Source organism: Rhipicephalus microplus, chromosome 3 (genome assembly GCF_043290135.1).
Source record: "Rhipicephalus microplus isolate Deutch F79 chromosome 3, USDA_Rmic, whole genome shotgun sequence".
Lineage (NCBI taxonomy): Eukaryota > Metazoa > Arthropoda > Arachnida > Ixodida > Ixodidae > Rhipicephalus > Rhipicephalus microplus.
In genome coordinates, this window is record NC_134702.1 from 160,481,094 (window position 1) to 160,504,948 (window position 23,855).

Consider the following 23,855-nt stretch of genomic DNA (forward strand, 5'->3'; position numbering starts at 1 on the left):
CAAACTAAAGTGCAGAAAAAAATGTGACTGGTGGACCAAGCCAAAGCTAGAGAAAACAAAGACTGCGGGTGTGAGAACCACCAGCGGCGGGTTCTTCTTTGTTTTATTAAATTTTAGCGTCATATCCTCATTTCTATTTTCTTAATAAATGCACAAAAATGACCACTATTACCTTCTATGGCAGCGTCAAGTGAAAAATAGGCCTTTGAATGAATTTCTCTGTTTTCGCGATCGTATTGTGGTTGATTGCATTCTATATATGATTTAGAATAGTTCCTTAGGAACGTTGGCGCAAGCTGTACCAACCTCGAGAATCGGCTATAGTCTGCGGAACCTCAGCTGCAACCTTATAGGATGAGCTACCATCCCGGTCAGATTGAAGAATATTGAGCAATGAATTTACAACGCCCGCTTATTTCAAAAGCAATGGGCCTCAGAATGATCTGTTACAACAGTGAATAAATTTCAGTGAATGTTACAATATCATTTAGGTATTGCAACCATTTATGTATTCATATATGCATTGTATGATTTATGTATTGTAACAATATCACTTACGTATTGTCCCTATATGCGAAGACATTTTTTGTTTGTTGTGTAATGTTTCCCCCTGTGTTAGAATATCTAGCAGGAACAAAACCCAGCTCGATGTTTGCTGCATTCATCAGAAGTACGCCAACAGGCCTTCCACAGATGTACCGTTGAACGAAGTACACGGCCTCACGTGATGCACCACTTCTTCGGGGGGCTTCTTCCCATGCTTCTTTCCAAGCCTATCTAATGTCTTTGTGTAGAAATGTGGTGCGGGCAAGAGGAACATTGTCGAAATGATGGATGTACTAACGGGGAGCGTCCGCTGAGCCAATAAAACTTAGGGATCCAGCAGACATTTAGGTGCACGTGGTATGAAATGAAGCATTGCGCATAACAGAAAAACATTAACATCGCAAAATTCTGATAGGGCACACAAAACGAAGTCTGCGCGACAACAGCGCTGCAGTGTGTTCTGTAAGTATTACGGGCTGCTTTTTTTTAAAGTTATAAGCATAAGTCAAACATCCCAAGCCTGAACCTTAGTGAGCATCACGGCCACGTGATTTGCTGAGGCGCAGCTATCCTTCTGACATCTTGTGATCCAAATGTTCCAGGCTTAATTTATAAAGCACGATTCTCTCGATTTTTTTCGTTAAACGTTCTCGCCGTTATATAATTTTTTAATGTAACATATATAGTCACAAATGTCTGCAAAAATAAGAGCAAACAGTCAAGGATTGTGATTTAATGCACTTTTCTCAAAATTGTATCCCGCCATCGTTACGTTACATCAACGCTGAGTTCGCGGCTGTCACTTCATAAACGAAGACCTGTTCCACCCTGACCCCCCCTTTCCCGCCAAATAAAACGAAAGGTGTGGCGTATGGTGATAGGAAGGCCTGACTAAATCTTATTTAATATAGTGTACTTGTTTATCAATATCGACATTGCCTTCATGTTGTTCGAATCATTGGGATTGCATTGACAACTGCAATCATATTTTATCAAGTAAAGAGATGCATCTGATAGCCCTTAAAAGCTGAGAACATATCAAATTTTTAAAAAGAAGTCATAGTATAGCACTGCGAATGTTTTAAGTGTCCCAGAGTAAATGAGAATTATAAAGTTTGAAGTCTTCCCCAGAGAAGGCTTACTAAATGGGGCTGTAATGCCTCCGTTAACGTTATAATCACCTACTTTTGAAATTTCACAGCATTCTCATTACAACTTCTTTGCTTTAATTGCAGAAATACGAAAGAGGACAGCTGAATGCATACCAACAATTAACTCCGTTGGCAATACTTCCTTTACACGCATATAACCTTTGCGTGTTATTTTCAAAAGGTCAAGTGAAACTTCGCGTGGCGAAATTTCGAGGGCTTGAAGTAGGTTGCTCGAATGTGAATGTTGTTGACTGCCATCAAGCGAAAGATGCGCTTATTGTACCTCGATTCTTGTGACTGGCGGAGGCGTTCTTTCTTTTCGTTTTCGACAAATCGCAAAATGCAGCGAGTGGCCTTAATTTCGCATTGAAGTGTATTAATAAAACTCTTAAGTGCTGTCCTCGTTTCTTGATCTACTCTCAGTAGCGGACACATTATTGTTGTGCGAACGTTGATTCTACTAACGAGAATGTTGCGGGAAGCTAGCAGCAATGTAGCATCAACATTAATTTTGAGAAACAAGCGCTCTGAATGCTGGATTTGATTCCTGCATGTGGTATGCTGGAGAGATGGTGAGCTCTTCATCCAGCACTTGATTTTTTTATTATTCTCTATAACATGTAATCGTGTCCGCGGTACAGAAACAAGTTAGCAGAAATAAAATCGATAAATAACTAGACACACTATAGGACGTCCTTCATTTGCATCAAATTTCGAAGAGTTTTTTTTTGCTGTATCAAGATTTCTGGAACATCAGAAGGTTACCCAAGCTGTATAAACGGAGGGATATTGGAGCTTAGACGAGTAGAGTGTTGGGAAAGTTGGTAAAGCTTGTACTTCTCAACGAAAAAAAATAGGGCGAAGTTTGAACATCAGGCAAGATAAAGAAAACTGCATGAACAGCGCATACTAGCAGCTGTACTACCGAAATGAATGTCCTAGTCTAAAATCTGACTATCACCTTTCCTCGGTATTTCATACGTGAAATTGAGGCCTTCGCCGTCCTTCTAAAGAATCTCGGTTTGGTACTGCTCACACCTGTCGGCTAAATTCTCGCTTACGCTTACGCTCCAGCTCTTTTAAGTTGGTAAAAATGGCGCTGCTGTTTTTTGCTTCACTTCCGCTCTAAAGAAAACGGTCCTTCACCAGTTGGGGGAAAGTTTCACTAAGCAGCTATACAGGCTCCGAGAGTCGCGCTATGCTGTCGCCAGCTTGGACCGCCAATGGGAAAGAACTTTCCGGAGCTTAACATTTGAGCCGAAAGACTCTATACACAATGAAAAGGCTCGCGAGAAGCCGTTTCCCAGTTATCCCTTCGCCTGCAGAAGGTTGGCGCGAAATATCATATAGGTGTTGAATTTTAGTCTAAGAATAAGCTGGATAGGTTATGGGCCGCTGTTGTGGGAAAAGTGAGCGGTATTGCGCAGGAACAGCATGACTGTATGGTGAAACACGGCGAGAGTCCTTCAGAGTCTGATAAAAAAGTTAGTTGCATATCAGGTGCATTTTACGATTGGTACGTGCTATATGAGGCAGACAGGTCGCTTGCTGAGTGTGCACTGGCCAGATCACTGCTTACCTTTGAAGGGTCAGCGTTATTTCAATTCGTGTCTGCGCAGCCGTGAGTGTGGTGGTACCCCTCTCATGCAGAAGCGCACGTTCGTCATAAGCGAGCATGTGAGCTCGTTGAACTTTCGTATTTTGAAAACTCGAGATAACTGCGCGACGAAGCGTTTTCTCGCCTTGTATGAGGCGTAGGTAAGGTAGCTGAACGCGCACATCCGGATTGTTTGGTTCTTGTGTTTTTACCTGAGATGCATATTCGTTATTTCCAAGAAGGTTTGGTTGTAATTAGTATGCACTTGTCCTTTCGCTATCTTCGCTTCACCGCTCGTTTTTTAGTTATATTTCTTTCAGGTTACTGGAGTACACATATTTGCTTACGAAGGCAGGAAGGGTGTAGTTTGCCGACAAGAACCCAATCACGGCGTCAACGACGCAGCCGATGGAACCCCAGAGGCCCGCAAGTTGGATCGTAGCACTGCTCTCCTGTAAATATAGAATCAAATTGCACAGTTATCGTTTTTGTGAACGTATGTACAAAACAGATTTCTCCCGTACAGTTTGTCAATAGCCTGGCAAATTAGCCTGCAGCGCAGTGTTATTGGTGTATAGGCAGCATTGCCACCGTTAGTGTGAGCACCACATGCATATAAACGAGCGCACATCGCCCAGCTGCCACCGCGTTAGCCGGAGGTCGCAGCGGACAGTTGTGAGCGAAGGGCGATGCGGAGATTCTGACCAGAGCCACACAAATTATCTCAACGACGTCATCGTCATTGTGAGTTTAAGGAAAGGAAGATGACCAAATGTTAAGCCACTTAGTGCAAAGAATTGACGAGAAAGAAATCAATGTTCTGACTCCTAGGCATGATTTGAGCTGTTTGGTAAAGTGACGTTATGAAACCGGTACGCACAAAAAGACGGACCAAGAACCAAGGAAAAAAAAAGACACGATGAAGAAGATGACAGAGAGAGCGCGTGTGTGTGCCGTTTTCTGCGCGTCATCTTCTGGCACTTTTATGCTTGCGTTTACCAGTTTTATAAAGCAATGTCCCCCTTTACAAGGAAGTCTGACCACTCGTACTGTTCTTAATTCCGGTAGAATGTTCCTTATAGCCAATACTAGGGATGTGGGTGGTTAAGTTGTCAGAAATGAATTTGATTTTCGACGTTTGATGGGGCAGTGGCAGTAGTTTTTGTTTGAAAATTTTATCTATGCAAGCGGCAGGATTACTGTAACCTTACAGCACGGCATTTATTTCTGTAAAAGACAGGGCGTGGAAACACGGACCCAAGAAACCGCCAGGCCGGCGAGGAACGCGCAGCGCTACGACAGCGAAAGCTGCAAGAGCTACCTACTAGAGCCTTTTGCGTACTTTCTCTAGGTAACTGCTACAAACACACTTGCAGGATACCCATTACGCTATGAATAATATTTTTGTGTATTGGGGAGGCGTCCACTATGCCATTATTCGTCATACTTCGAGCTAGCGTGGTACCCTACAAACACTTTCGAGAGATTTCCTGCATGTTTTGGTGTTGTGGCTGACGATGTAATTGGTTGCAGAATACGACGACCCACACGTTACGCAATTGGAATTGTGTGACGCGTGGTTGTTCGTCTGCTGTTTTAAATGCTTCCTTTCACAAATTAACAAAATTCGTTTCCGGGCCTGACGAGTGCCTATGGACAGTGTGCAACTGAGCTTCAAGCACTGGCGCAGCTCAATTGTAAAAAACGGCGCTGGCACGCAGGGCAGCCTGGTTTGAATGCCACTGTGTCCATGGTGTTTTTATTTACTCATTTTTTTAATATTTTATGCGACAGTAGGTGGTTAAAGACACCGCTCATGGCAGCAGACAACTATAGCGCAACAACCCTTGCGATCTTATAGCAGCTTTCGTTGTAAACGGAAGTCGGCACGGCAAAAACAATAAAAGAAAGAAGTCTGGACACCAGAAATTTCAGGACACTAATGTCAGGACACCAAACACGTACAAAAGAAGGAAGTTGATACATTAGTAAACGTGAATAAGTGGCATGACATCGTAATAAGAATACACACATCATGCTTTAACTTACGCGGTGTTCTAAGAATGCCGTTATGAGCTCATCTATTTCTGTTGCAAAAAATATTATAGTTCATAGGAAGGCTTAGACACAGTCACGTTTCAGTTGAGGTAACAGTAAATCTGAAAAAGTAAAATATTTTGACTCCTGAATGTCTTTATTTGAGAGATGATTTCCTTAAATAAGGCAATCAGTTTTTCACTTTCATTATAATGCTAAGGAAGAGCCGTCTTACATAAAAGAAATGCACGCCACCAATTCAGATGTACTTCTACGTGTCAAGTCTTCTGCATGCCGCTTTTTGCTCAGTTCTCATGTCAAATTTGTTCATCCGATAACACGTCTTGTCGGAATGAACTTGCACAATTGTCCCAACGCGTTATTTCGAATATTTTAACATTAAGTAAAACGTTATCGTACTTAAATTCTATGAAGGCTTTGTTTTGCCAGGGTATCTATTCATAGGTGTCAAAATTTTCGAAGATTTTCTACGTTCTAGAGACTAAAATCTTCCCGCAAGCCAGGACGCAATGACAACATGAATAACAGTAATATTAACATTAGGAAAATCCTAGGTTCACGAAAGTTTGACGAAATACATTCGTTTCGGCGATTGCATGACGCATTGTTATAGGGCCTGCTCAAGAATCTCACGACGGCTGGAAAGAACACGCCTCGCTCTTTCCACACAGTGCCAGCCTAGAAAATTAATTACTTCGAACCTTAATTTTTTATTGACAGTTTTTATACCTCGATGTCGAGTACTAAACATAGCTTCACTGGGTATCCACCTTCAACCTTCACAGCACGGAATGGCTCCTCAATGATTTAACAAAAAAGCTGGTAAACCTCAAGATAAGCCCCGCCACGGTGGTCTAGTGGCTAAGGTACTCGGCTGCTGACCCGCAGGTAGCGGGATCAAATCCCGGCTGTGGCGGCTGCATTTCCGATGGAGGCAGAAATTTTGTAGGCCCATATGCTCAGATTTGGGTGCACGTTGAAGAACCCCAGGTGGTCTAAATTTCCGGAGCCCTCCACTACGGCGTCTCTCATAATAATATGGTGGTTCTGTGACGTTAAACCCCACATATCTATCAAACTTCGAGATAAAGCGTATGACTGAAAAAAAAAGAACTGTCATCATCACAAACTTGTTTTGCCACCAAAATTGAGCAAGTTGGTTCGCTTGAAATAAAGGAGGTCACAGTTAGGTCGGGAATTGGATTTCCTGCTAATTGTTGAAATTATGGTGCTCAACACTGGTTCTGCAGAAATGAAGAATGCAACAGTTAGCCCAAAAACGGCTGCGAAGCGATGGCGACGAGCTCAATACTATGGGTACGTAAAACTAGGTAATACAAGGGAACGGGAAAGGAAACAGTGGCTGCAAAAAGATCTCAAAAGTTACGGAAGGCCAGTGCCCTTGAATGAAGGCCTGTACCCTGCAGGGCTGTACAAGAGACGTGAACACTCGTGTCAGCGCGAGTTCCTTTCTGTGAAGTTCGGACATCCGCATCGTGTATGTAACTGACTCTGGTTTAAATAGAGCCTCTCTAAACAGAATCAATCTGGAAAAAACCTAGAAATTGGCAGTGCCTAGGGAATGAGAGAAACAGTACCCAGGAAATGGCAGTGCAAGCAATTTTCTCTTGATAAATGTCCTATTTCACGTGCCTCATTGCCACATTGATGTTTCTTCACTTGCATTCACATGTACTTGGCTATCAGCTATATCTTGGCAGTGATGTACGGAATCAGACTTGGAAGCACAAGAATTACAATAATAGCATTTATTATGGCTTTATTGTGTTTGGTACTTTAATGAGTCGTTTTGCATTACGAATTCCACGAAGCGTTTCGACACCATAAGGATTCATGGCATTGGTGTCTGAAAATATATACACCGCTCAGTCTTCAGTACGTCATAGTGAGAGTACATCAGCTCGATTAGCAAACGTAGATTTGCAATGACAAATGAGCACAAGTGAACGGTGGCAGCAGCAACACAACCGCGAATAGCGTTCTTAGTTTTAGCTCTATAAATAAGGTACGTTTTCCAGCCACTATCGATTCAACTGGAGGATCGTGCCTGCTAAATCCTTATTTTTATGGTGAGGAAGAAAACGTTCAGTGTCACATTGTTTCCACTGCGGTAGTCATCACACATGCTGGTTACTAAGTCGCGACGGTAAACGCTTGAAGGTGTCTTTGTGCTTGGCGCTGAGAGAATGCAACGAATGAAATTCACTTTATAGTACAAGAGGAGTCTATTAGTATGGAGTTTTTTTTCTGACACTGAAAATCAAGGAGTCAGATTCTGGTCACGATAGTCGCATGCGACGTAGCATACTTCTGTGTTTTCCGGTAATGCGAGTAGTCACAGCTCACTACTCACCAATTTACTGCATGTTAAAGAGTATGGGGCATACACATTTCGATCGCCAGGGGCTGTGCACAGTGAAACATTTTATAATTCGAAATACTTTATGATCAAAGAAATCTACAATTCTCTCAGTCAGCGCCACTTTCGCGCAGACACAAGACAGGTTGTTACCCTTGCTGCTCCAGCTAACAGGAGGACGTCGAAGATTAGGCTGACGCTTGCCAGTCCCATGGTGATCTCGTCGGAGGTTCTGCTGCTATTTACTGCACACAGAAGAATGTTGGGGTGAATTTGCATCCTCTCAGAACCAAAATAAAACGTCATAATGGACTGCTTGTTTGCTGGTGGACAAGGACAAAATGTACTAAATTGTCTGGTAATTACGTAATTTACTCCTGGTAAATAAATGTTTATTCAGAATCATTGAACTTGCTGGTTGAAAGATCAATACTTCTGGGCTAGTTTTTCCTTTGTTAGACAAAATCTTCATGAAAATCAAGAAACAAGGAAGCTACAGAGATTCTCATTAGCGGTCTTTTAACTATGTGTATTGCCACATAAAAGTGAGGTAATTATTGTTGGAGAAAAGACTGTATACTTGCTGCAGGGACCGAACTTGCCATTACGCCGTAGCTCAGCTTGAGAAAAAAAAAGCGCAGCTCAATCAGTAGAGCATTGGACGAGTTAGCCGAAGGTCGCAGGGTTCGATCGCGGCCCCGGTGGTTCATTTTCAATAGAGGGGAAATGGGAGAAGCCAGTGTACTCTGTGATGTGAGTACACGTTAAAGAAACACCAAATGGTCGATATTTTTGGAGCCCTTCACTGCGACGTCTCTCACAATGAGACCGTGGTTCTGGGATGTAAAAACCCAGATAATAATGCTAAGCTTGCACGTTTGGCCCAAGCTGATGGCAAGTTGGCTTAGGAAGTAGCCAGCAAGCGTGAGCACAGAGCTGGAGTTTTTTTTTCGCTTCCTTAGTCGTTGACTGTACTTTCACGCTTACGTGCTTCGCGTTGCTCATTGTATTCATGAGGCCAAACCAGCTCGCCAACATTTCCATTCTCCTTTAGATCATTGTACTACCATGGCAGTTAAATTGTGCTGCAGTAAAAGGGTGCGTTTGTAAAAGAGTACCCTAGGAAACGCACAAATACATCTTATCATTTGTTGTAGTCCTGACACTTTCGACGTTAATTTTTTTTACAGAAGGTGCGCAGCCGCTTATAACGCTTCCATGGGCAGTTGAATGTGGCTTACCCCAGCTTGAAAGGTCGGTGACATCCGGAATGTACGCGGCTATCTTGTGTTGGCGCAGCTCATTCCGAAAGCCAAAGAATCTTGACACAAGGTTGTACCCATTCATCCACTGCAGGCAAATGGGCCATCGACTTTCACTAAACCAGAGAGACGACACCAAGGTTAAGCCGGCATTCTATTTTGGAACTCCCGTGCCATATCTCCCCGCACTGCTCAGACGTAAAAATGGCTAACGCAGTGTGACCAGAACGTAGACGTTCCTCGTTGGTGCTATTGTACAGCGGAGATGATATTTATCTGAAGTGTCTGGAATGAGTACGGGGGGTGTTATGACTAGAAGGATGTATCCAGTTAGCGAGAAGGACACGTCAGGGGGGCATTTAAAACACAGGGAACACAGTGCTCTACAATGTCACAGCGGCTTGCAGAATACAGCGAACGGAACGTTAGGGTTACAACGCAACATTATTTGGGGGTGCGCAACACTTTTTCGGCATTGTAAGAAAACGATGCCGCTGGTATAGTTGAGCCTACTGAGTACACGTGCGCCGAAAAATATAGCGCTGCACGTGGCCTGCTTGATCTGTGTAGTTCATTCTCAGTCAGCTAGAAATCGCTCCTTATTTTGCCTATAAATGATGTCATATTCCCAACGTCACGGCCATTGGCTGATTGGAGCATCGTGCGCTGCATAGTTGCCGGTGCCGCCGCGGAGGCCTTCACGTGCCCGCGCGAACGCTCGCGATCACGCTAATAGTAAGCCGCGAGCTTGAAAAAAAAAGGAGGGGGGCTGAAGGCCTGGACGAGTGCGGGCCGCAACTTCTTTTCCTCGTGCCATCTCTCGCTGCTTAACTTCAAGCGAACTCATCAGCGCAAAAGGAGAAAGCGCCACGTATGAACACAGGTTGCTGTATGTTCGTACGTGGTGGGTTGGATAAATTAGGATGTAAAAGTGGATTCATGAGGCAATACACTCTTTAAATGAAGCTCTTCAATAGTTACTTGGGAAAGTTGTTCAGGGCTTTTTCATGCTGTTTTGGCAAACAGGATGTGAACTGACTATAGTTTAGGATTGGGCTAGTTGGTATTGGCTATCTACAAGATCGCTTTGCTTCAAATTAAGATAGACATACGTCACTACTGCTTTTATTGTGCACGTCTCATCTTTATATGAACTATCTACTTTGATTAGGTGCCTGGTGAGGTATAGCAAACTGGCTCGAGGAGCACGAGCGTAGTGGCGCCTTAACTGCAGCATATAGCAACGTTTCTTGATCTCATGTGACGTCTATCGTGCGCCATATATCAAGTCTGCAATATGCACCAACTAACACAAAATTATGCCGTAATAGGTAGATATGGTTTGCGGGCTTAACCGGAATTGTGCGATCGACATGCGCATGCGCAGTCGGTTAAATTACCCGTAGCGTTTACTGTACGCACGCTGCGTTGTAGATAGAGAGTTGTCATTTCGTGCTTAACGCAGAGTATGCGAAACATGCCAGCTGTTTCTGACGGCTGCTTTAAACAAAGTTTGGCCTTGATGTGGAAAGATTTATTCTTTTCGCAGCGACCAGCTGTGTAAAAAGGCTGTGCTTGACGTCAGGTCTCTTTGACGACGGTGTATTGTGGCTAACTTAGGGTAGTTTTTTGTTCACTTCCTATTTTGAACATCTCCAAGGCTTGCTTGAAGGTCGATGCAAGGAAATCTGCAAGATGATAGTTTTTGGTTTCGGTTCATATTTATTTACTTTTATCTTTACTATGAAAGCAGTGATATTGCTTTGTTCTAAGATACAGGCAAGCATTCTCATTTTGTCTATATTCACTTTCTTTTATGCATTCGCCTTCCACCTGTTGACGCCATTGTGAAAGCTTGAATACGTGACGCTGTCTCACTAAAATAAAGCGCGCTTTCGTGAAGTAACGTTTGCGGCACGATAACGCTATTCCCTCAACCCGCCCTACGACGCTGGCGCTAAGCTTAACTCTTAAATAATTTCATGAGCAATTTCGAGCGATTATCGTTGTAACAAAGCTTACTTTCACTTCACGCGGAAGCTATGGTCTCGAAATGCGTGGCTCTTTTGGTTTGAGGCCAGTGAAGTGTCGAGATCTTTAGCGAGCCGTATTTGCAAGTTATCTACAAGCTACTTCTAAAATAATAAAAATATCTCCTACATATTTCTATGGTGGTCACACATGTGCCTGAACTCTCACCATGCACATGATGGAGACCAGGGTCAATGTTGTCTTCGCACTCCCCCAGCACATCACAGCGGCGGTCGACTGTCTGAAAGACAGGCAAATGCAACGATGCTATCAGATGTAGCGATGACATTTGATGAACTGTATATCAGATGCAACGATCATGAGAGCAGCTATTACATGTACTTTAAAATTTTGCCATATTATTTTACTATAAAATAATATGGTTTACTTAGCTCTCGCCACATGTGAGGTTGTCAACCGATAGAGTAAAACACTTCACTGTTAGTTGAAGTGGTTTTCCTCCATCTCGCCACAAGCAAACACTTCAACTTACTGATGGCAGTAGTAATCCGGCGGGACCAGTCAGCATCAGGCCAAGGCTGTTTAAACTTGCCCACTTTCAGCGACGTCAGCCGATGCTCTAACGGTGACAAAGTGTCCACACGTTTGTTGTCGTTTTGTAACCTATAAGCAAACAGGGAAAACACTGAGCTTTCTAAAAATTACCTATAAGCACGATAGTTTTTAGTAGGTCAACAAAGAGTGAGTGAGACCTTTAACGAAGTCTATAGTTGTTATGATTCTGCATCATGACTTTTCTCTACAGTTGTATTACTGTGTATTATCCTATCTTTACATCTGTCTTAATGTGTGAATATATAAAAATTGTGAACTCTTGAACCCATGGCTGTAAAAATGCCTGACAGAATTGACAGTATCAATAAACAAATAAATAAATTAACAAATAGATGAATAAGTAGATAAATAAATAAAAATGCAATACCAAATAGAATACAATAGCACGGTTTATTTTTTTGGGTAGGAATCAAATTCTTCAACGAGCGAAAATGCCCGAGTCTAGTGCAGCGTAAACGTCGCTTCAAATTCTATCAGCTGCGGCGTTACGTGCGTTAAAGCTCTAACATGATGAGGAAGGCAGGTGTTCACTTAAGGAAACATGTGGCCATACAGCACAGCGCTGGCGCCAGACTGTCATGTTGAAACACAACGAATCAGAGAGGTATCAGCAAAAACTCCACTCTTCATCTTTGATCAAAACTGTCTACTTGAAGCGAAACAGCTATCAATGTAACCTTCACCAATCTCGGCCTACAGCTTCAACGTTTATTGTTCTTGCAGTGTTGTTAGGACAGAACTATTTTTGCAAAAACTCTATAGTTGTTGAAAAACTGTATGGAGGCGCACTGAAAGCATAATGATTCATTAACTCCTTTGCAAGTTACCTTTGACTTGGACACTAAGCAAGATGGAAAAATATTTTGCCCATTATACTCTATTTTTTGTCGATCAAAATTCGATTATCTACTCTTGAGTACCAAGATTTATCAAAAATAACATTGCTCTATGTCTATTTGACTACAAATATGGCACTATATTTAATTGGTTGGGCCACTTAGACTTTCTTTAGCAAGACTTTTGCCTCTTTTTCAGATTGGTCCAGCGGCAACCCCAAGAGAGGCGATGCTTTTTGCACATGGTTACTACGGCTATATATACAGGTGTAAAGCTGATTTTCTGAGGATAAAAGCAGCTGTGAGTGAAGCCATTTTCTGTTATGTCTCGAGTTTTCCTTAGAGGTTACGTGCCTTTGGTTTTGTTATATCAGAATACTCTACAAACCTCCTGCAAGCTGATGCAATAACACGACAATATTATAACTTCACAGCACCTGCAATGCGCTAGATGTAGTAAATATCTTGTAAAGTTTAGTAATTGCATGTGAAACGAGGCAGTATCCGTATCCACTGTTCCTAACTCTCTGGTGCTTAGGAAAGCATTTTACTAACGTTTTTTACAGGCTTCGGCTGTACTGACCGCGGTTTCCTAGACAAAGAAATATTTTTTCCATTTATTACGCACATTTTCAGTTAAGATCAGGTTGAGTTGACAAAAGGCAATAATCAGCGGTGAAAAAGAATCATGTGAGTATAGGACGAGGGCTTATTCCCACTAAATTTGGTTATGTAGTCGCAAAAACTCTTAGAAGACAGGTGTTATGGGTGTAAGGGCTTCTGAAGAGCGTGGTGACAATAACGAAAAAAGACCTATGGTAATGTGACTTTACTGCGTTTTTCCTAGGAGCGATCAACAATGTAGGTTTCATCGCTTAGTGGTTGACTTTAGCACAAATTCATTTTTTTATCCCGTACATAAAGGTGCACGTTGAATGTCGTTTGCCCTCCTACCTATGCCATGTATAGGATCCTCACTTGCTTTTGCAAATGAACGACCGTTGATTGCTTGACTGCTAAACCTTCGCGAAGAGAAAGCGCTAACACTTGCGAAGCAATTCGTCGCAGTGCTGTTAATAAAACTTACGTTGTCTCGCTGCAGTTCCTGTAACGAACTATTCTTTGCACCTAGAGCGCTCTTCTTCTTTCTTTTCGACTACAAGGATTTACGCTTAAGTGGTTTTGTTCGTTTGATTGTTAGGTGCCTGTACTTACTGGCGCATTCCCACTCTGGGGGATTGTTCATGAAATCTAGTAGAGCTTATATGGGATACACTAATTGAGTGCATGTTAGTAAAAGAACAAAAACGATGAAATAAGTAAAATAATAGAAAAATAAAAAAATATTTAAAACAATATTATAAAGAGTCAATAGGAGCAAAGGAGAGCTAGTACTATTTTAGAAGACTGAAATTTTGAGTAGACCAGACAGCTCAGTTTATCTCACCCGGCCGAAATCGAATGTTTGTGCGACTTTCATTTACATTATCACAAGTACTCGTCAAAAATATATTTAAGTAGGCGTTTTGATAACATGTGCTTATATTCTTGAATAAAATTGCATACGGCATCGAATACGTTTATGAGGCAATGTCCCAAGTCAGAGGCACCGAAACTAAGAACAATATCTGCAGCTAAATTTAAGCCAACTGTGGAAAACAGAACAACTAGAAGCCTTTTCCTAATTAAAGAATAGTTTCTACATAATATAAAGTAATTCTTTAGTGCTTCTGTTTCTTCGCAGAATGGGCACAGAGGAGATATTTCAAGACCAGCTCTGTGTGAATAAGCGTTTAATAGAGGGACACGATATCTGACTTTCGTTAAAATAACTTCCAACTTTCTAGATTGACTCCACTGAGATTTCCAGGGAACTTCTGCTACAGATGCAGTGAGAAATTTTGTGAAAAAATAAGCCTTGGGCACCCTAAGTTTTTATCAGCGAAGCTGTTTCAAAAATCGTGCCTTGTTCAGACCGTAAGAAATAACTATCATCGTCATAAAATATTATGCACCACAGAAGTTGGCAAAAACCCACTGCTCATCTCTGTTGCTATAAAAATGAAGAACACAATAGTCAGCCAAAGAAAAAAAAATGCGACACACAACTTTGTATGGGCTATCAGAAAACTATGATCATTGTAAGTAGGTATGTACCACACGAATTTGCTAAATCCCAATAAAAAAAACTTTTGCTAAGTAGGAAGAAGGCAGCAGGTAGCTCAATAAATTGCCTTAGATGAACAAATGGCGACGGAGGTGGGACTAAGACACCGAGCACGTGCAGTGAGAGAATCGGCGGTTTACCGTTAGCGTAAAAGGTGGGGTTAAGAAAATTGCGTTAGCATGCAGCAGACATTCGTTGCGGACAGCGTCTTACAGTTTAGCGAGATAGCGTTTACGTGATTTACGTGCCCCTACGGGGATTGTGATGCCATATATAGGAGGGCCAATAAGTTAAAGAACAGTAAAAAGGAAAAGAAAATGAGAATTCTTGCCTGTGTCCCCACTCGAAGCAATGCTGCAAGTTGTTTTTAGTAATAATAAAAGTAAATAAATACGAAGCACGCACAACACGTGAAGGCATTTATGTTGCCAATTTGTTCACATCGATCTTCTAGTTGGACTTAGAGACGTTCGAAGCAGAAAGCTATCTAAAAAAAATACGCTAACTTATCCGGATGCTCGGTTATCAAAGCTAAATGATTTGATATGTGGGGTTTAACGTCCCAAAACCACTATATGATTATGAGAGACGCCGTAGTGGAGGGCTCCGGAAATTTAGACCACCTGGGGTTCTTTAACGTGCACCCAAATCCAAAGCTAAATGAAAGCAAGTGAAGTCATTTAAACAGTCGCTTGCTCCGAATGAAGCGAATCTTTCAACAACTATGCCAAAATCACTTCAAAGTGGGCGTTGAAGCGCCTCCACGTTTATGTACCATACGGGCACCACACTTACACGGCAACTTAGTCTGAACAATAGCGTGCGTATGGTGAGCGGTACGGCTCACGTACGTTGCCGAGCATGCACACTTCGGTCCCGCTGTTTCGGTAAGCCCGCTAAGTGTGTGGTTTAACTGGGACCCGCATTTAATGAGAAAAAACACAGAAACAACAGAGTGCATTATCTACCTGAAATCTAGAAACGGCTTAGAAGCAAAGTAACAACAGCGTGTATCACCTAGCGAAGGCCTCGAAAGAACCTAGAAGCAACCAGATTTGTCTTCAGCATAGTCCAGTTTGGCTGGTTGAAGGCTTGCACCAATTTTGTTTGTTTTGTTTACGGTACAATAGTAACTAAGCCCCTCCGTTGCAACTTCAAATGCGTGGACTGTGCCGATGGCATCGACAACTCAATACGTGTCCAATTTGAGTACCCGGGTGCAGCGGCGTTCTTGTTGAGTTATTTACCTGTAATATCTCGTTGCGGAAAGCACAATAGCGGGTTGATCGGCGTATCATAGAAGAGGTCTTCGCCCTGTAGTGGGCTAGTCAGGCTGATGATGATGAATATTGCTTCATGAATCATACCATGTACACCAGCAAGGCAACCCAAACAGATATCTTGCGACGAGTGAAAATAAATATTGCTTGGGCTGCAAAAACCAAGCTCGACAAAAGTCTGAATCACGTAGCACATCCAGAAATGCCTGAGTGGAGCATATTTACGCTGGCTGCAAGAATCGTGACGTGATTAACGTTTTGTGATTCGAGTTATATGCCTGGCAGCATATCGATTCCGATGCATCGGTGCCCTTCTGAAGGCTGCAGATTCGCAGAGCTTTAATTCGACGTATAGAAGTAATGGGCACATGAATGAATGCCAGAAGCACTTTTTAGGCTCTACTTAACAGCATGAATTTCTTAGCATTCTCTGGCAAACACAAGATTGGCGTTTGATTTGTGTTTGTAACGCCGAAAAGCGTGATACAGTGTTCAACACAGGGATGCATAGAAAGTGCGGGGCAACATTATGTTCAAGATGCTAGTTTATAGGGAGAGGTCGTGTATTGTAATTTTTAAGGGTAAGAACGCAGCGAAAACGATGGCTGCAAGACAGGAAGCAGCGAAAATAGCCTTCCAGCTCCAAATTCCTTCCAGTTGCCTTCTCCATTTTGCGCCTTGACACATTGCCGGCTCTTCTGTTGGCTGCTGGCATAACCTAATATAGGTGTTTGGGCCAACTTGAAAATCGGGTATGTTAGGGTGCACCGAAATTCGGGGACTGGCAAAATTAGAATGAATAAACAAGTGAACTTTACTAAAGTTCAAAATAATCTTTATATGACTACTTGAAGCCCCGCCGCGGTGGTCTAGTGGCTAAGGTACTCGGCTGCTGACCCGCAGGTCGCGGGATCAAATCCCGGCTGCGGCGGCTGCGTTTCCGATGGAGGCGGAAACGTTGTAGGCCCGTGTGCTCAGATTTGGGCGCACGTTAAAGAACCCCAGGTGGTCAAAATTTCCGGAGCCCTCCACTACGGCGTCTCTCATAATCATAGGGTGGTTTTGGGACGTTAATCCCCACGTATCAATCAATCAGATGACTACTTAAAGCTTTATTTCGACTCGCCTCGCAAATTATGAGTTCATTCTACGACAAATTTAGGGCTGAACCTACTTAGTTTCCACACATTCGGAATGTAAGCACAGCTTTTGTGACAGTGACGCCACACCACATGAGACATCACCCGTGGTATGACAAAATACACATGTGGCGTGTTGAGGTAAACGTATCAGCACACCGTCAATTTGCTTTTTTTGCAGGGAATTTAGTGTGTGGCAATGATAGCAAGAAAGATGAATGCGTATACTTTATCTTTCATTGCGTGACGTGGTAGGCGATAGAAATTTGCCGCACTTGCGTTTTAATGACCAAAGCACGCTACGGTGGACGATATTCGGCGACTGCAATGTGCCACTACACTCATTCCTGTGAAATCTATAAGCCGTGGTCCGCACGATCAGTTGGTTTTGGAGACGGCAGAAATGCTACACCATATAACAGAGAAAGGGCATCAAGGTATATTTCAGTGGTTGCCAAATCACTGTGGAATCATCGGTAAAGGACGAGCTGATTAAGCTGCCCGTTCAGCTCATGCATACAGAAGATCACGACCAGTCAATACCCCTCTGTAGAACGGACGCTGCTAGAAAGCTCTGCATGCTTGCTCGTCAATGCTCCATGTCACTTTTGAATGAACCTCTTTTTTACGCATGCAAGATTGCGATTCCTTGACCCTACGTTAAGCTTAAGACTTTCACCAAAACTTCGACGAGGTGACGCTGCTGTTCTGTGCAGACTATGATGGTTGGGCGTTGTGTTTCCACGTGCTTACGCGTTCCTCATAGGAACGACCGACACCGCTGCCAGAGCACACTGCAGAGATGAATAGATAACTAGACACCTCCTATGTGACAGCCCGAAATATAACCTATAAAAAACAATACCTTTCTAATACACTCAACAAGCTAGATGACCAGCCGCTGTCATAATGAAGTATACTGAGCCATCTTCATCACTCATCACGAAAGAAGACCGTGCAAGCTTTACTGAGCTTTTTGTAAACTACAGGTCTGTCGTATTTAACCCCTCTCTCTCTCTCTTTCAACCCTCTGTTCTTCAACCATTGTGTAGGGTAGCATACCGGGTACTAGCCTCTGGTTACCCCCCTGCCTTCCTTTTCTCTCGTTTCTGTCTCTCTGTTTCATCGAAGAGCAGGTCCATGCTTACGCATACTTGCGCCACTCATCTAGAATTTCTGTGTGATGTCTGAACAAATAATAACTTAACAGTCATTCACAGCAGGGTAAACGCTAAATGAGTGCACCAGTGAGTGAAAGGGAGTCCATAAACTTCATGACGGTGTGAAATAAACTGCAAAAGACTGTTCAAAACCATATTTGTGGACTAGGTCATTAAACAACCCAGGCAAACACGCAAAGGCTTTTCAGGGATGTGGTTCACGAAAAAAAATGCGCGAAAGATATGTAGCCAGCCTTAAACATATCATTGAATTGTGTGCGTGTCTGTGCTGAGCACTTAAAAACCTAAGTGTTTATACTTTATACTTAACCACTTGTTAGCACCTTAGACGTGGCCAATTTCATTAGCTGACTGTCAAATCATTGATCAAATCAACAGTATTTTATAGTAAATACAGTTTACACAATCCGCTTAACGAGCTCGTCATCACGTCTCGCGCGTCCATCCACGTAATTAGTGCACTGTACGACCGTTGTTGATTTCGTAAGAACCGAAGAACGACCCTGGTATCGTGGTTTCTGAATAGATTATCAGCTATGAACAATCGGTTGAAATTTTACAGTAGAGCTTACTCAGTGAACAGTGAAGCTTATATGAGACACTGAAAAAAAAAACACACCATCTATTTCAACGGGTGACCATGGCCCTACCGCGGTGGTCTAGTGGCTAAGGTACTCGGCTGCTGACCCGCAGGTCGCGGGATCGAATCCCGGCTGCGGCGGCTGCAATTTCGCTGGAGGCGGAAATGTTGTAGGCCCTTGTGCTCAGATTTAGGTGCACGTTGAAGAACCCTAGGTGGTCGAAATTTCCGGAGCCCTCCACTACGGCGTCTCTCATAATCATATGGTGGTTTTGGGACGTAAACCCCACACATCAATCAATCAATACGGGTGACCATGGTAGGATGCGAGAGCATCGCCGTGGGTGCGCATCGAGTTCCCGCTTCTATTATACGACTTATGAGGCGGTGCATGGTTGTCGATGCGTTTGAATTACCACTTGCCAACTCGGACGTTTACGTCCGGCTTCCCGAACCTTCTTCTGCTCTGCGGCGAAGGCGCTGCTGCTGCAACTAGCAATCAAGCTGACGTTGTTCATGCCGTTTCGCACCCCATTGCAGAGAGAGAAAATGACGGAGGCACAGTGAACGCGCGCTTTTGCAGCTTCGGTATTCGCTTGCCGGCGTTGTCATTTACGTTCAGCTTCACGAGCGTACAAAGCAACGTTGCGAAGGAGAATGCAACAGGAGGTAGCGTGTGCCGTATTATATATGAGCGCATTGCTGTGGTGGAGACTGGAGAAAGAGCAAAGGGAGAGCAGAAACAAAGGGGAGGCAGTGCTCGCGCCACCTCCTCCACCCCACTTCTTCCCACCTGCTCGCGCTCACGCAGAGGGAGGGGGAGGGTTCGCGCGTGCGTAGTATGGACGATTGATCGATTGGTACGTGGGGTTTAACTTCCCAAAACAACCATATCATAATGAGAGACGCCCTTGTGGAGGGCTCCGAAAATTTCGACCTCCTGGGGTTCCTTAACGTGCACCCTATTCCGAGAACACGGGCCTACACCGTTTCCGCCTCCATCGAAAATGCAGCCGCCAAAGCTGGGATTCGATCTCGCCACCTGCAGGTCAGTAGCCAAGTACCTTAGCTACTAGACCACTGTGGTGTGGTATGCGCAGTATGGTGGCGTGCAAGCCACAGAACGGACACTAATCCGAGCATAACATGAATCCACATATGACACTAATATAGAGCTCTAGAGAATGCGAGTGAAACGACATCCGAATGCAAAGGCTGAATCTATCTAAAGTGACAAAAGATATTGTCAGCATCATTTGATCGTAATTTAGTTCTATTTTTATGAGGTAAGAGGAGCATTTTGTGCTGTATTTGTTGAGAGAGGTCACGCTGTTGTGGTCTTGAGTGATTTATAAAACAGTATTAGAGTGAAGGCATGGAAACAGTGATGTCGTTATTTTATTTATTTTGGTGCGTCCTCTTTCAGGCATGGCGAGTAACAAAAATGATGGACGATCAGTGAATCTTAGGTTGAATAGCAGAACTTGTAGAGTAGCGACAACCGTCTCTTTAAATACGCCGGAACAAACAGTACACCTTAAAAGCATTTTCAATAAGCGTTTGTGAAAGAAAGGGTAAATTTAGGACATTTCTTTTGAAGAGATGCTGACTACCGGGCCTCGGCAAAGCCCACGCGGTCGTTGCCTCTGTCGAAGATGGTGTAGTAGCGGCCTATGAACATGTCGCCCAGAATCCATAGGGGACCCGTTTCCGGTGGAAAGTCCATGGGGGTGAAGCCGCTCATACAGAAGGTTTTTCCTTGTTGTTTCACCTGCATCAGACGGAGAGATCGCCAAGATAGTTAAAGTGCGCCCGATCAACGGTAATCCGGCAGCAAATGTTTTAGCAAATTACCGGAAGTAAGCATTATGCGAATCGATGCCATAAGTTCGCGCAGTGTGAGTTTTCTTTTCGTCAAACAGCCACAGCCAGCCAAAAGCAAGAGAAAAAAAATTAACATAGGTTCACACTAGAGGTGCCAAGTCTACAGGAAGTGCAGAGCTGAAGAAGCTATCCTGTTTCTCTTCGTTTTTCTCCTCCTTTCATCAGCACTTTCTATCTTTTTTGTATTTGATGGTTCCTGTGTCTCTTTTATTTCTGTTTATTTCTATTTTGCTTCATGGTTTTCTCTTTTTCTATATTTTTGTTGTTTGTCGCTTTCTTTTTTTGATTTTTTATGCGTGGGTTCATTTAGTTCTCCACTCTTATCGTTGTCAAAGCGGCTGGAGATCAAGATATGAGCGACTTGTCTTCGGCAGAAGCGCGCACTCGTAATGCTAAAGATGGCTCTCCTATATGTTGTTTCGCCTGCTTAAAAGCAGTACTTAATGCTATCGGAGAACAAGAAGAAGAAGGCAGCAGTTCGCTGTGAAAGCGGGCTAAAACCTGCGCAACGCAAATAGGTCTTTTCAAATTCTATCTATCCCTCAACATATTGATAGTATAAACAAATTTGTTTACAAAGCCAGGCACTGCCAGTTGTACAGCCGATCCTCCGCGGTGCGTTGTGCTAGTTTTATAAGGGTCCGTCAATCAATCAATCAATCAATCAATCAATAAATAAATAAATAAATAAATAAATAAATAAATCAGATGGCTATGCTATATGTGATTTTGCCTGCGTTACGTGAAGTGATGAACCCCGCCGTGGTGGTCTAGTGGCTAAGGTACTCGGCTGCTGACCCGCAGGTCGCGGGTTCAAATCCCGGCTGCGGCGGCTGCATTTCTGATGGAGGCGGAAATGTCGTAGGCCCGTGTGCTCAGATTTGGGTGCACGGTAAAGAACCCCAGGTGGTCAAAATTTCCGGAGTCCTCCACTACGGCGTCTCTCATAATCATATGGTGGTTTTGGGACGTTAAACCCCACAAATCAATCAACGTGAAGTGATGAGGACATGATATAACAGATTCTCCCCCCCCCCCATGAAATTCTTTGCTTTTTAAAGATGGTGCAGCATGTGCAAGTGAAACTCAGATCTTTCCGAAGGAAGCCCTGATGTTATGGGAGCAGCAGCGTTGCCTACGGCGATTCGGCGGGTGATTCGGCAGAGGGTGCACTTTCGAGACGTTGCAGAGGACGACGACTTCGAGGATTCTGGTGTTGGCCTGCCGGTGTAGGTGCTTCCACTCGGCTTCCTTGGCTGGCGTCTTATCAGTAATGCCCGCGTGCCGTTTTCATTCTCGAACTCGATCGGCGTGGTTGACTCGCACTTCGTCGGTGTTGCAGGGGCGACGTCGCCATTCGCAAACGAGATCGGCTGTGCTACCCCCCGCAACGCCGGCGACGGCTGCGTTAGGTCAAATCGCTTCGGCGCATGTTTCGGCGGGCGAAGGAGCTTCGCTTCTAGGCGTCTTCTCCATAGCAGATAAGCGAGCCGAAAGACTGTTCACTAGATGAGCACTCGAACGTTGCGAGCGGTGAAGAAGCTGAAGTGAAAGAGAGGTGACACGTGGCGAGTGCGTCAAAGGCGAGGTAACGAGTGACGTCACCGCGCACTGTGAGAGAAGGCGTGCTCTACATGCCACCGCCACAACACATGCGGCAAAGACAGCGCCGTGCGGTGCGTTGGCACGGAGATACAGACGAACAGCGTTACACAGGCTAGTCAAAGAGCTGCTTCGCATTTAAGACATTTGTCATTGTAACAAGAAAGCTCATGGGGAACAAAAATTATTTCAAAATTGTAGCATCTTCATTGTGCGGTGGTTATTGGTTTTTCAGAATAGACCCTTTTTTTGTATCTAAAGGACATTTGCTGAGCGATTATGCAGTTATTGCACAGAGTGACCTCCTTTTATTTCTGATGCGAAATGTGCTTGGACCAATTTATTCTGCTCCAGTCATCTCGGCAAATATTTACGCTATTTTGATTCTAAGGTGGCTACAAAAGCTTCAACATGTTAACACAGCGCGTCTAAAAATGTGGTTATGCTCATCTTTGAGCAGTTATAACAAAGACGGTTAGTTTTTTGCACATGTGACAAGTGCCTTCATATTTCAACATGGTGTGGTGAATGTTAAGGCTAATTAGGTAAACGGGCTAGCTCTGAGAGCAGATCAACATTAGAAAAACATAGGCACTGTAAGAAAGAGTCGATGAAAGCGGGAAGAAAATGTGACCTTGGCGGCGAGAGTAAGAGACGTGGAGAAAAGTTAACAAGGTGTTTATGAGGCTATGGCTAGAGGGAAGATGGTGTGGAGTATACTGAAAATGTTGGCTTTTGCGAAATACTAATACTTAGTGTGGCTTGAAGTTGCGCAAAAGATCTCTGTTGCACTTAACAATGTTGTTTGTTTCTTTTTTTTGGCGCATAATAGGCCAAAATACCAATTGCAGTCGCACATATGAAGGATTTGTATTGAAAAGTTAATAATTCACGATCTTCTAAATGTGACTCATTTACACAACTTTGCCTCTTAGCAAAGTTGTGTAAATGTAGACAGCCATAGTGTGGGGTAGCACTATCAACGTTACTAAATGCATTCGTAGTGCGACTTTTCTATTGCATCTTACTGATATGCCCTTCCCGAAGTCTCAACTTCGAATGACTCAATGTCGCAGGAAAAGGCACGCAGTGTACGCAAGGGTGCAACTGCTGCACCAATTGTGCCAATTGGATACTATACTCTGTTGTTGCTCTGAGCAGCGGCGAAACCATGAAATTTGTGAAAATTGTGTCACGCTGCGCCGAAATTCCCGACCAGCCTCAAGGATTTTTTCGGGTGCGCTAATTTCATCGAGAAATAGAGACTACGTTGGTCACCTGCAGTTTGCGTCATCAATAGATCCAAACACGCAGACCCTAATCCAAATCCGCGGTGTAAAGTGAGGTGAGGGCACATGCGAAAAGGCATTGTGACAGCGCCGCGCAAACATTGATCCCCTGACCACAGCGGACACCTAACGGTGGGACGACGGAGGAGGAGGAGGAAGAGAAGAAATGAAAGGCAGGGAGGTCAACCAAACGCACGTCCGGTTTGTTACCCTGCACTGGGGAAGGAATGAGGGAATTAAAGGAGAAGAGAGAGAGAAGTGAAGGGCAACGTGTGTGTAGGTGTGACCTTGTCCAT

General features: G+C 43.7%; 1 protein-coding gene across 1 annotated transcript in view; it reads right to left on the reverse strand.

The window, feature by feature from the left end:
* Positions 1 to 20,172: 20,172 nt before the first annotated feature.
* Positions 20,173 to 23,855, reverse strand: part of LOC142803036 (lysosomal aspartic protease-like) — a 41,403-nt gene continuing 37,720 nt past the window's right edge. Inside the window, exon 6 of the mRNA XM_075888135.1 lies at positions 20,173 to 20,555. Within this exon, the coding sequence (XP_075744250.1) occupies positions 20,394 to 20,555 (162 nt within the window). The 3' untranslated portion in view covers positions 20,173 to 20,393. The remainder of the gene's footprint in view (positions 20,556 to 23,855) is intronic.